This window comes from Schistocerca gregaria, chromosome 5 (genome assembly GCF_023897955.1).
Source record: "Schistocerca gregaria isolate iqSchGreg1 chromosome 5, iqSchGreg1.2, whole genome shotgun sequence".
Taxonomy (NCBI): domain Eukaryota; kingdom Metazoa; phylum Arthropoda; class Insecta; order Orthoptera; family Acrididae; genus Schistocerca; species Schistocerca gregaria.
Window position 1 is genome coordinate 456,728,054 of NC_064924.1, and position 13,038 is coordinate 456,741,091.

At 37.3% G+C, this 13,038-nt stretch overlaps 2 protein-coding genes across 4 annotated transcripts in view; one reads left to right on the forward strand and one right to left on the reverse strand.

Annotated features, from left to right (window-relative positions):
* LOC126272214 (protein O-mannosyltransferase 1) overlaps positions 1-3,930 on the reverse strand; it is a 147,086-nt gene extending 143,156 nt beyond the window's left edge. For 2 of the 3 annotated variants that reach the window (XM_049974911.1, XM_049974914.1), the window contains exon 1: positions 3,597-3,767. In XM_049974911.1, coding sequence (XP_049830868.1) covers positions 3,597-3,767 — 171 coding nt within the window. Of the gene's footprint in view, positions 1-3,596; positions 3,768-3,844 lie in introns of those variants that run through there. The other variant, XM_049974913.1, reaches the window with a different exon arrangement.
* A 151-nt stretch (positions 3,931-4,081) lies between these two features.
* The window catches only part of LOC126272215 (ATPase WRNIP1-like), an 84,423-nt gene continuing 75,466 nt past the window's right edge, over positions 4,082-13,038 (forward strand). The window contains exon 1 of the mRNA XM_049974915.1: positions 4,082-4,343. Within this exon, the coding sequence (XP_049830872.1) occupies positions 4,107-4,343 (237 nt within the window). The 5' untranslated portion in view covers positions 4,082-4,106. The remainder of the gene's footprint in view (positions 4,344-13,038) is intronic.

Here is a 13,038-nt window from a genome sequence, read left to right on the forward strand (position 1 = left end):
CACTACATACTGGAATAGAGATTTACAATAATCTGCCTAACCATGTTCAAGCAGTAGGTAAACTCGGCAGTTTAAGGCTGAACTGAAGGCATATTTAATTGATCATTGCTTTTACACTCTGACAGAGCACCTAGAAGCCAAACGACAAAAATAAAAATGCATTATGAATACTTTACTTTGTATGTTGCCTCTAATATTTGTTGTATGTATGATTCTTTGCTAAATTACTTCAATATCTAGTCCTTAGGAAAGCAATACAAACTGTATTTTATCTTGTAAATACCTAACCATATATATTCTATACAGGTAGGATTTGAAGGACTAAATAAATAAAGAAAAATGACTGAATTAGTACCATCACTTCTCTCTATTCCCATACTTGTCCTGCTTTTATTTGCTTCAAAGATGATTTTCTCTATTTCTCCACATCTCACTTTCACCCACGTCTTCCTTGCCAGTTCTGTTTCTATCCCCCAATTCATTATTCAGTGTTCTGCACATTCTTCTCCCTTTATCAGTTCCTATTGTCTTCCGTTTCCTTCTTTCTTCCATCTTACCTGGCACTGCCTTTGTTACCCATTCTTCCCTTATTCTCTCAAATTTTCTCATCCGTACGACTTCCTCTGCAGAATCCTTAAGATTTTGTCTCGTTCTTTACCATTCCTCATTTGCACTTTCTCCATTGGGATCTCTATCCCATTTTGACATAAATGTGTTTTCCACTTCAGTATACTTATCTTCTTCCTTTAGTCTTTCTAGGTCAATTTCTCTCTTGGTTTTCTTCCTCTCACTCTCTTCAACATTATTTGCAAGTCCGTCACCACTATGTTTCTGCTTCATGGTGTGCTCTGGCACTCTTTTGGCAGTTTTTGTACATATTCTGAATTATGATATAATGAATTTGGTACCTGTTGTCATTCAATCTAGTATCCATATACATCTTTGTCTTCTGTGATGTTCAAACAATGTGCTTTCAAACACAAGAGAATTTTCTCTGCAGAAATTAAACAGCCTTCACCACTGTAATCTTATTTCCCTATTAAAATCTTCTAATCACTCCCCCTTCTTTTCCCTCTCCTACCACAGAATTCAAATCCCCCAATGTGATGATGCAAGTGTTAGGCCAACAGAGAGGAAAAGAAAACACACAAAGCCTGACAACCATGTGGAAGTAATGTCACACTTAGGTCCATGCAGCTGCCTCCCACATACTCCCAAGAAAAGGGGGCCCCTAGGTGGACTACGATTTGTCTGGTGTCTCTCCTTCTGACCAATCTGACACAGCTGCCACCAGCATAGCTCTGAGGCACACAAATCTCACTACCAACATTAAGGTGGTAGTTCAAACTACCAAAGGAAATGAAAAAGATTACTTAAGTACGTCTGTCTAAAAAAGCAGCTAAAATTATCCTCAAAAGTAATGCACACTACACTATTATTAATCACTTATAATATTGGGTAGTAATGAAAGGGGATAACAAAAACACCTTGTCACATTTGAGTACATTATCATGGTTTATTTCTTTCAAAAAGACATCATGTTGTAAACTACATGATGATAATGACTACAGACTCAAGTTTTTAGGTGGCCTGAGAGGTGCATTGTTAAATGTGGCAAAAAATGGAGTCTGGAGTTGGTGCAAGGGGCACAGCAGTATCTTCACAGTCCACGAGTCATCAGCAGGTGTCCTTAATGTGTACCAATGGAGTGAGGAACTATGTTTTATATTACAAGTTAAGGGAAACATTCCAAGAGTTACCAGCAGGTGTCATTAGTGTGTGACTCAAAGAACATTATACAATAGGGACATACCAAATAAGGCACTGCAGCTGTTAGGAGATTGATCTCATATTCAGGAGGATGGAGTTGTTCCTGATTTAAGTAATCCTCGGTTTTCCTAGATACTAAGGTCGATGCTAGGATGGTTCCATAATCAAGGCAACAGCCAACAACCAGTCCTATCCTCATAGACTATCCGTCCTATCCTCATCTAGCATGTTATGTATGCTGTCTTTTTATATTTTGACCCACTAATTTCATTGTTTTACCCTGACAAATCCTATATCGTTTTGGATAATCCTTGGCTGAATAAAGATTTATAAATAAATACATATATAAACAAATAAAATGCATGATGCGTCATAAAAGGCAGCATACGGTTGTTGAGAACTCTCTCTCTCTCTGACAGGCATCAAGCAGCTACTTCCTTGTTCGTACAGCACTATAAGGGACACACGATTGCATGTAACTTTGATGACTTACTTTAATTTATACATGACAATACGGGCGATTCAGATCAACAAATTATGAATCAAGTGATAAAATTTTTATTGATCTGAATATGGCTTGGCAATGAACTGAAAAAAGCTATAATAAAGGAGTTGTAGTGCTCTTGATTTTGAATTTTTTTAACAACATATCCTGTTGTTCTCATTTTATCTTAGGGTTAAGTGGTTGATACTGGTGCATCTATACTGATATATGAGTTTGAGTTCAGTGTTGGCAGAAAAATGGTGCAAGTTCATGATCCAGAACAACAAAGTGTCAGCACTGTGGGCACAAACGGTGGTACATGAGGAGGAGGAGCACTAAAAGTAATTACTTGACACCAAAAAATACTCTGTGTTGCAGACATGAATGAACCATTGCAAACACTGACAAATATTCTGATCGATGAATTTATTTCTGTGATACCTACGAAGAATCAACAAATTCAATTCAGCAGGTGTATGACAACAAGAACAGTTACTGTGTACTGAATAATAATGAATCCTTGCTCTGTGGATATTTGAACCAGTACCTAGAATTTTGTCTGTGCCAACCAATATAGTGAAATACAATTAGAAATACAATAATAATTTTCAAACAACACTTCCTTGGAATTATAATAATAAATGCACAAAATTCCACAAATTGTGTGTTTCAGTTTTCTTGCGGTAACACACATAAAAATTCACTATAACAGCTGAATTACGTGAAGTTATGGGGAACTGAAGGCATGGTGACTGCAGCTAGTTGTTGAGGTCTACGTGACTGTGGGGTAAAAGTATCTGTTGGAGGGACGATACTCTTACAGTAGGAAATTTAGAAATGCTAGTATGGGGTGAGAGAGAGGAGAATATAGATTCAACATGGCTTGAGTCGTGGTAAAACTATTTATTCTTTATCAAAATTCTTACAAGATCTTTAAAACGTATCAGAAGAAATTTTTAAAAAAGAATAATATTTAAGATCTGATATTGCTTTTTTGTTTCATCTCTCGGAATCTACGTAAAATATTTATCTTTCCAATGTGGACACCGTTAAAAATAGTTGGCATGGAATATTTCCATTTATTTAGACTAAAGTTTTAAACATAATCAACAGTCGATTTTTGCAAACATGATGTTTCAATAATACAAAATGAAATATTCAATTATTGAAAGTTATTCTTAACGTCACCTTGAGCAACAATCACCTGCTCTATACCGACAACAATTACTAAAAGATCACATTGCTCCCTGGGAATCCATATAGGCATTTCTACTAACGTTATAAAAGCATAATTCATTTGCAAAGAAACAATTAACAGAAGTAGATTCTTTGCTCCTCTTACCTCATCTCTGTCGGACATACAGGGTTTCAAAGTACCGTAGTTTTCTATTCTCCCTTTAAGATGTGCTCCTTCCTTACGTTGTTCCTCCTGTTGTTGTGTTTTACTTTTTCCCATTTTCTTCGCGACTTTTGCTGAATTCTGATGCTTCCTGCATCGTTTTCCATCATCCATTTTATTCAGTTACAAATAAAACATTAATTCTAAAAGTTACTCACTAAAGCAAATGCATCCGTATTGTTAATACACACATCAATCAACGTAGACACGCAGCTACCCTACGAGTAGGTCACTCACGCTACCGTAGGAATAACGGGACTTAAGTTATGCAGCTCAGAAAAATTTTATTGGGAAAGTAGTGTTCTATGTCAATTACATAACCGAATAATGAAAAATCTGATTAGTTCGCTAGTGGTTTGTCACATCAACCACACTAAAACTTAAAAAAGCCGCTAACTATACTTTCGTTGGATACAAAATCTTTGGGATCGTACTTGATAAAACGAGGGAAAGATGAGTGAACAGAGCGAGAACGAAGTGAATTGTCCCGTCTGTGGAAAGAAGTATCCTGTAGTAGAAATAGAGTGTCATGTAAATAAATGCTTATTTCTCAGTTCGCAACAATCGGTGCAATCGGGCAGTAAAAGATCATCAAGTCTGCAGCAAACAACGCCGAAACGTCACAAGAGTAGTGATGGATCAAGTGTATCAAAAAGTCTTATCAGCGAAACCGATTTCGAAAACAGTAAGGTAAAGTATATTTTCATTTATAACAAAGCTGTCTTATGTGAACAGAGTGCAGTATTCAGATTCTGCGATCCATCCCAACGGTCATAGCGATTTTTATTAAAGAGGGTAATTGTAAACATCAAAATTAATGACATGGTGTAGCTGTAGAAATGAAACATATACTACTTTACAATATGGGCCTATATGTGATCAAAATCAGTTTAATCTTATTTTATTTAAACAACAAGAAGATAAACATACACAATACGAGATTAACCAGTTTTGTTAATAATGAAATAAATTTCACTACAATTAGAGTTTATTGTTAAATTGTGAAAGAACCTTCAAATCCCCATTCTTTGTTTCAATTGGAGGGGACTTACTGATTTCTGACATTGTATGCATATTCCTTGATCTCTTTCGTAACCTTCCTTAGTAATTTTGAGGAGTTTCTGTAGAGTGCAAGTACTGCAAGATCCTTGTTTGTTCTTGGCATTTTGCATTTGGGTACATCAGCAACTAAAACCAAATTCTCAGGTTTTTACATTCACACACGTAGAAATAGAATAACAAAACACTTGCTTTGTTAAGATAAAGGGCTTAGTACTAACTAAAAAGGAAGCTATTAATTTTATTACTGCAAGGACACTGCTACTCTTAGGCCAATGTATCACACAGACGGTTTCTTTTCATTTAATCTTGTTGTAGTACACTGTAACTGTAACACCAACTTAGATTGCAGATGTGATGGATCTGAAAAACTGTACAAGAAATAGAAAAACAAAACACACAAAAGAATTTAGTATAGTGCCCTTGGACAACCTCGATTATGAGCACAGCAGCATACTGCAAGTATGTAAATTGTACTTATCCCACATTGTAGGGAGATATGGTTTTCCTTTCAACCTAAAAAGCAATTTCAGTGATGACCGCATTTCAAGTTCAGTAACATGCAACCTAAAGTTCAGTAAACATAAAGTATCAGGCAATATATTTTCACTGCAAGCTCTCCAAATTAACTGCTGTCTAGGTTTCTTAATTTCAGAAAATCAAAACTAGGACTGCCAAATGCAACCTGTGAAACGCGACTATAAGATGTGAAAGAATTGAAATTTTTAGCCAAATATTTTATTTATGAATACATGATAAATATTTTGAATCTGACATTGTGCTTTTCACAGTTTTTGTGTTGAAACTAAAAAAAAGTACTAAATTCAGCAGTAGATAAAGTTTTGCTCTTTTTGCATTAAAATGTTTTTATAGTGGTGCAAAAGAACTGCATGTTTAGCATTCCTTTCTCTCTCTTCCCACCCTTGCAGCAACATGGTGATCCAGTGGAACCCCAAAAACAGCTGCCGCAATTGGCCAGTGCCTAGCCCCTACCAATTGACTTACTGAAATGTCAATCACAAAGTAATTTTAATCGAACTATGCAACAGAAACTTGTGTCAAGTCTAAGAATAACCCCGAGGTTTTTGTTTGATTGTCCACTGAATGTTAAGTCATGGTGTGTCAAGTTGAAAGCAGGTATTTCAGTTGAGTGCTACAGCCTGAAGTCATGTTGACACACAGAAATATTATTTTAGTTGAAGAATGTAGTCAGTTTAGGAAGGAACACTTCTTCAATAACTTTTCGAAAACCCAACAGTAGTGACAGGCCTATAGTTACTCATACAATTCCAGCCACCTTTTTTGTATAGGGGTATTGCTTCTGCTCATTTTAGCTGCTTTGGAAAACCAGGATGAGGATGAATTGCAGATACCTAATGCAGGAAGGAGTATGTGTCTTGCTGACATTTTTATAATATGATCTGGAATACCATTGGCACCAGCCGAATATTTACTCTTCGGTGAATTAATGATATTTAGGAGTTCAGTTGGGCCTGATGTACTGAGAAACATGGATATATTGTATATTTCAATGCATCACTATTGTTGCAGTTTTATATTGGGTGAAATTCCAAAATTTTCCTTCACTAATTTATCGGCAATAGTTGTGTAAGAGGAATTGAAATTGTTTGCAATTGCCATACGATCAGTTAAACTTTTTTCGTTCTGTGATAACACACTATTTTGGGGGGGGGGGGGGGGATTTACTCCTTTCTTTGTTATATTTAACCATAAGTTGTCAAATCTGACATAAGGTGGTAATTAATTTTTGGACTTGAATTGACGTTTACATTTTCATTCTGTGAGTGAGTGACATGCTCAGAATTTGGTGGTCTGTCATTTTTGCAGTTTTAAAGATAACTACACAATTTTTTTGGTTACAAATTAACATTTGCATGATAATTTCAAATATGAGATTCATTTTACTCTACTGATAAAGCTCTTAAAATGCCAGGCATGGTCACACCTACCCCAACTTTTTCCCCTTGCGGGGCAAGTGTAACCAGGGGAGTTACACTTGCCCCAAGCAAACGCACCGTAACAGATTTATTTATTTAAGCCATAACCTTGTTTTTGCTGTCACACTAGATCAACTAAACTGGCCTTCCTGTACCTGCGGATACCAGAATACCTGGTGTGCAGGATTTTTAGGCCTACTGAGTTTGTGTGAGATACATTTTATTTTTTATTTAAGTCTACTATACTTGTAAACCACGTTTCCTTTTGTAAAGTATGACAGAGCACTGTAAAGAATGCCACAGTTTGTTACAGTGCAGTATGTGAAGCATTGTTTGACTGACAACAATGTTGAGCATGATAACTCATTTCTGTGTTGTCTTTTCGTGTGCGCGGGTGTATTGAGAGGTTGGACTACTGAAGGCTCATCAGCAAGGTTAGAATGTATTTCTCTTAGAAAAATAAGTTACACATGGGTAAACCAAAACTTTCATAACTTATCTATCCCATTGTTAAATTGTTTTTCAGATTTGTGACTTAGTGTGGTAGGCCAATCTTTGAAACATAGTGCCAAAATGGTTAGGAACTACTAGAGGAAAACTAATCGTGCTACTTTGTACACAAAAGAACAGTTTTCCAGTGCAGTTGATGATATACAAAGAGGAATTTGTACAATACATCAGGCTAGTGGGTCATTCCATGTCAATTCAACCAATTTGAGAAAATGTTCCAGCTGATAGTCTCAGATTTGGCTGAAATGTAGCACATTAATGCCACCAAGTGTGGAACACTCGTGTACAACATTTTAAATTTCCCCTGCCAATTAGTTTCAGAATTATGGCTTGTGAAAGAAAGTGGTGTGACCCGGAAATTGCAACCCACATCTGGCAATCTATCTTCAGACCCAACTTCAGGTCTTAATGACTTTGGAACTATTCCTCAAAGTCCAGTAAAATTTTTACAACCCAGTAACATCCACTTAGAGAACGCACTCTATGAATCAAAACACCAACAACATATTTCTGAGGGAAAATAAAAAATTCCAAAATGTAATTAAAAAAATGTAATACATTAAAAGACACATATTGTAGGAGCCCTCTGTGCCAAATATAATTCACTCAAAAAGGGTATAATTTTTTTGTGGTGATCTTAATGTGGCCTAAACAAGCACAAACTCATCTGGCCCATATCAGTCACATAGAGTTACATGCACACGAAAATACAAAAATTTGAAAAATTACCTGAAAAACATGGAATTTCTAAGTGTGGTAGCACAAAAGGGACAAGTGATATCAAAGCCAAATTTCAAACACTGCATAAGTAGACCGTAATATAATACGTGGCAAAATTTCAACTTGTTATTGCAAGGCATTTGTGTACAATAAAAGTTGACAGAGATGTATTTGGTTACGTTTCTTTTAACATGATTTAGCAAGTAATAGTGATGGTGCAGACAGCTTGTTTCAGATAAAGCTGCAGCAATTGTTGGGAACCATTAGGTAACAGAAAGTTAAACAATGGTAGTTTTCAATGACACAGTAAGTCATTGTTAGGCAGGAACAACAAAGGAAACAAGCAACAATTACAGGTTACTCATGTTTTTAAGATTCTAGTTCAGACTGGTCAGTACTGTTGTGGATAGTCAGTATGGAGGAAGAAGAGTGTACTAGTTGCGCTTTTGCTCAAATAAGTTGCAGTATTGGTAGAGCACAAGCATATGAATGTCATAAAACAACATATGGAACAAAATGTGGCATTCGCTATGTACTGTATGATCTGGATGAATCAGACCAAGATTTGTTGCTATGGAGATCCGGGATACACCCTGTAGGCACAAGAAGTGCAGTTCCAGGAAACTTTAGTGTTTGTTATCATCATATGGAAGTGTTTCTGGATAAGTATTCTTTCCTACAAAGAAGTTGTTTTGATCCATTTTGGATTCATAAGAAGACAGTGAAGTGTAGCCTCAGAGAAATTGATATAAAATTAGTATTGAAAGTGAATCAGTGCATGGGACTTAATATGAAACCAGGACAAAAGTTATGTTACAGGCGTGTTACACTGATAAAAAATGAAGAATATTCTGATAATTTACATGATAGTGACGAAGAGTATCAGCCACTTACAACCACAGTGGATGAGCAATTAAATACTTCAGTGGCTGCTCTTGGTATGTCTACCATGAAGACACACAAAGATGGGAAAAGACAGGCCCAGCTATGGTAGAAGAAAACTACAAGAAGCTCAAATGGAATTAAAACACAAAATAGCTGACACACTAATGGTGGAAGAGGAAGAACTATCTGTTCCAAAGAAACAGAAATCATGCCAGAAATGCTCTGATTTGGACAAAATTGTGCACAATTTGAAAGAAAAATGTGCCATATTCACACGCCAGAAAAAAGTAGCTATTCTTATCCTTGCACCTTCCAGCTGGTCTATTGACTACAATTAATCGCCTTGCAGAACAGTGAAGTTTTTTTGTCGGTTTGCTAAAGAGATTTGGATTTTATTAATCTTTTCTGCTGAGGCGGCCAATTTATTTGAAACGAAGTGTTTAATTTCACACTCTTGACTGGTTTCAACTGTTCGCTTTATTTCAAGTGCATGTATGGCATTATACCATAATAAAGAACCAATCATGAGATGGTACTCCAAGAAAATTCACAACCGAATAGGGACATACGAATGTGCACTTTAAGCCGAATTATGCATTTTAGTGTGGTTCACGAATTCTGATGTTCGTGAAGTATCCTCTGATGTCTTGTTTCTTTTATGACATAATGTAAGGTCTTTTAATGTTTTACACGTACATGTGCTTCGTGCGTCATCGTAGCTGCGCAAGCGAGGTGACGCCTGTTATCTGGCGCTCTCTTGCAACTGCTGAAACGAACCTATCCCTGGCAGGTCGCGGGAAAATATTAGCGTTACATTCAAAGCTAAAAAGTGTTACATTCAAATTTGTGTGATGTATCTTAATTTAAACCATGAACTTTTCTTATTTGTGTGTTCGCGCTACTTAAGAGTGATCTTGCTATTGGCTAACTACATCATGTGTCCTATGCTGTCATCAGCGGAGGAGATCAAGTGACATGAGCTATGATTGGCTTACAAAACTGAATCTCAATCTCGATTTCAATCCTTCGGAAAGTGACATGCGGTGTTTGGTGGAATTCAAATTTATACCTTCGTAATACGAAAATATGCAGCATACGTGCACCCCCCCCCCCCCCCCCCCCCCTCCTGGGAGTTTTGTTTTCTGAAGTGCTGTGAAATTCTACGTCGGTATATAAAACCATAAACATTCAAAGGATTGACGAGTTTTACAGTGCCAAGGAAGAGTATACTGTCACTTAACACGGAAAAAGTGTATTTTCACCCGGGAGAACATGTATTTTTAACTGGGAAATCCGGAAATTTTTTTTCTTTGTCCACGTATACACCCTGGGTATGGAATATGACCGTTCAGACTCGGATAATCTTCGACAAGCGAAACTAATCACCTTGAGGTTAAGTTTCCCAGCCTTGTTAGTGATCTAGAATACAAGCAGCTTAGTGTAAAATATTGACATTCAATAGGTCTTCCTTTATGCTGTCAGAATCAGCCTGATGCTGGTCGTTTATATCCATGGGTGGCCCTTTTTTAGAAGAAAAGTTGTTTGGGTATAAATTTTTTTAAAGAAATGATACTAGGCCTAGCTTCTTCTTATTCTGGGCTGCACTACAGTGTCTGATTGCGTCAAGTTTCTGTGGGTTTGGAGTATACCTTATTGAGATATTATGTGGTCAAGGAATTTAACCTTTTCTTCACCAAAACTGCATTTCATTAGATTGGTGGCTACTCCAAACTCCGAAAATCTGTATAGGACTTGCGCTAAGAGTCTTAGATGTTCTGCCCAGATGATGGTAGCTATTAAAGGACTGATTTATTGTAAATTTATGACACTAACCTACTATATTACAATGGAATATTGTGGTACAGTCCCACCTAAGTGCCCAACAATGAAAAAAGAAAGATTATAAGCAAATTAAGCCAGAGGTGCATACTTCAAGGAAATTTTGAGTAAGCTCATAAAGGTAATGCACATCTGTTTTGATGTTATACACTTACAGTTTACTTCACAGACCTTGGAGTTGATCTGGAGACCTCTATTTGCATCTTCAAAATCGTGTATTACCAGCTCTTGCACCAAATATGGCATTTAACCTTTCAGGCATGCTCCTGATTAATGTGGTATGCTCTATTGATGAAACATATCCTATTCTTACAGAAGGGCATTCCATAGTTCCTGTAGGGCCTCTGGATAGTGCTGATGGACTCATCTCCCCTGCTGGTCCCAAACGTGCTCAGTAGGATTCAAATCAGGGCTCTGAGCAGGCCAACCCATAACGTGAGTCCCTGTTTCATCCAGGAACTCTTGGACATTTCTCGCAACATGTGGGCATGCATTAGTGTAAAATCGTCACCAATAAATGGAATGAAAGGCACAACATGGTCCAGAAGGATTTCTTCCACGTACTGATGTGCGGTAAGGCTCCAATACTACATGAAGATCAAATCCGCCCTTACAGCTATATTGGATTCCTGCTGACACCATTACAGAAACAACTTGAAAGGGCATCCTGGGTGAGACTGTGCAAGGGGAATACCTTTCCACTGGCCATTTCCAGACCCTCTCTCTTCCGTCAGGTGATTGGAGGCCAAATCACGACTCACTGATGAATAACACTTCATCCCGCTGTTGTACTGTCCAGGCAAGACGTTCCCTTGTGAAATGTAGTCAAGCTGAGCAATGCTCTATGTTGAATTCCGAACCTGTAGGAGATTTCTGGACTGAATATTGACTTCCTCCAGTCTTCAAATGGTTCTCTCACTAACTATGAGCCTTTGAACGCGGTGGAGTCGATTTTGTGCTTAAGTTGTGGTGGTGTGACGATTGCGGAGAGCTTGAAGTTGTAAAAAGTGGTCATCTCTCTTCAATAGTGCTCACTTTGGGCCTGTTCCTGGTCTCCTTGCAAAGCCTCCAGTTTCCCTGTACCTTTGTACAGTTCTGGAAATCGTGGAAGGTGTTGTCCTCAACACTTCTGCAACGTAATGCATGCTCCAGCCACCTTCCAACAAAGCAACAGTTTTCGCAGATTGTTCAGTGCTTAACGGCATGTTTACTCCAAGAAACTGAGTACGACAATCACAGAAAGATCCTACAAAAACAATTGATTTGAAAGGGAAGCAATTCACGATACAACAATAAGTGCTACAAGAGCGGGAAAAATTTTTTCACTCACATTAAGTGATGCATTTTCCAGATTGTGCAGGAAACAATAATTCAGGCTAGTGCAATAATCAATCAACACTTCATTGTTCGCTCGCAAAGCAACGCCAATAACACACCATGTCCCAAAAAATTGGTCGAAGTGCTTCACTTTGATTAAATAGATAATTACACATCATTTATTGGGGGTTACGTTTTTCGTGCTGGTAAGTGTATTATTATGAGATGTTTGACATTAAACAATTTTAATAATTGTTACTCTAAGTTGTCAGGGCACGCCGTAACTGGCAAAATTATTTTGTCACTTGTGCATCAAGAATGAGGTGGACACTACTATCTAGCTTAGCAACAGCAGGATAGGACTACAGTATGGGGTGAAAGGAGGCTGCATAACTTCCCAATCTCTCATTCTATGAATTTTCCTTCTCACTGCCTCCTTCTTCACGCAGTGAATGGGTTATGAAGAGAGAAAAAAGGTTAATGGTAGTACACCTCCATTTATGTTTATATCCTTTTCTTACGCCAGGGTGTCTCCCAAAAACATATGCATATCTGTCAGTTCCTGAAGCTCCTCTTTTTGGTCTTCGGTGAAACACACAGATTCGCTTACCTTGTAGTGTATGATGTTAGGCTCTATGTACTCTTATAGTAGATGAACCCTTGTTACTTAAAACAAACAAAAAAAAAAAAAAACAGCTGGGTAAAATAATTGTATTTGGATATTTGAGGTGTGCTCTTGTTTATTTCCATTGTCTGTTTTAACCAAATCTGCTGAGAATTGTGGTCATCGATTTATTTTCTAAAAGTGTCCATACAATTAAGGCATTTTCCTCTTAGTTTAGTTTCTCAGCCATTAGGAGAATACATAGTTAAAAATAAATTATTAATTTTAACACGGGTTAATTTTTGCAGTTTGACTCCCTTGCTTCCTACTGCTGTCTATATTTTACAGTTCTGAACTTGAACTGTTGGTATGCAGCCTCACATTTGCAATCCATCAAATAGTCCATGAGGTATCACGCTCTTGTCGTGGCACTGATACCTAGTAACATAGGTACATTTATTTGGGCATTAACTATTGCTTCCATTGTTTCCTC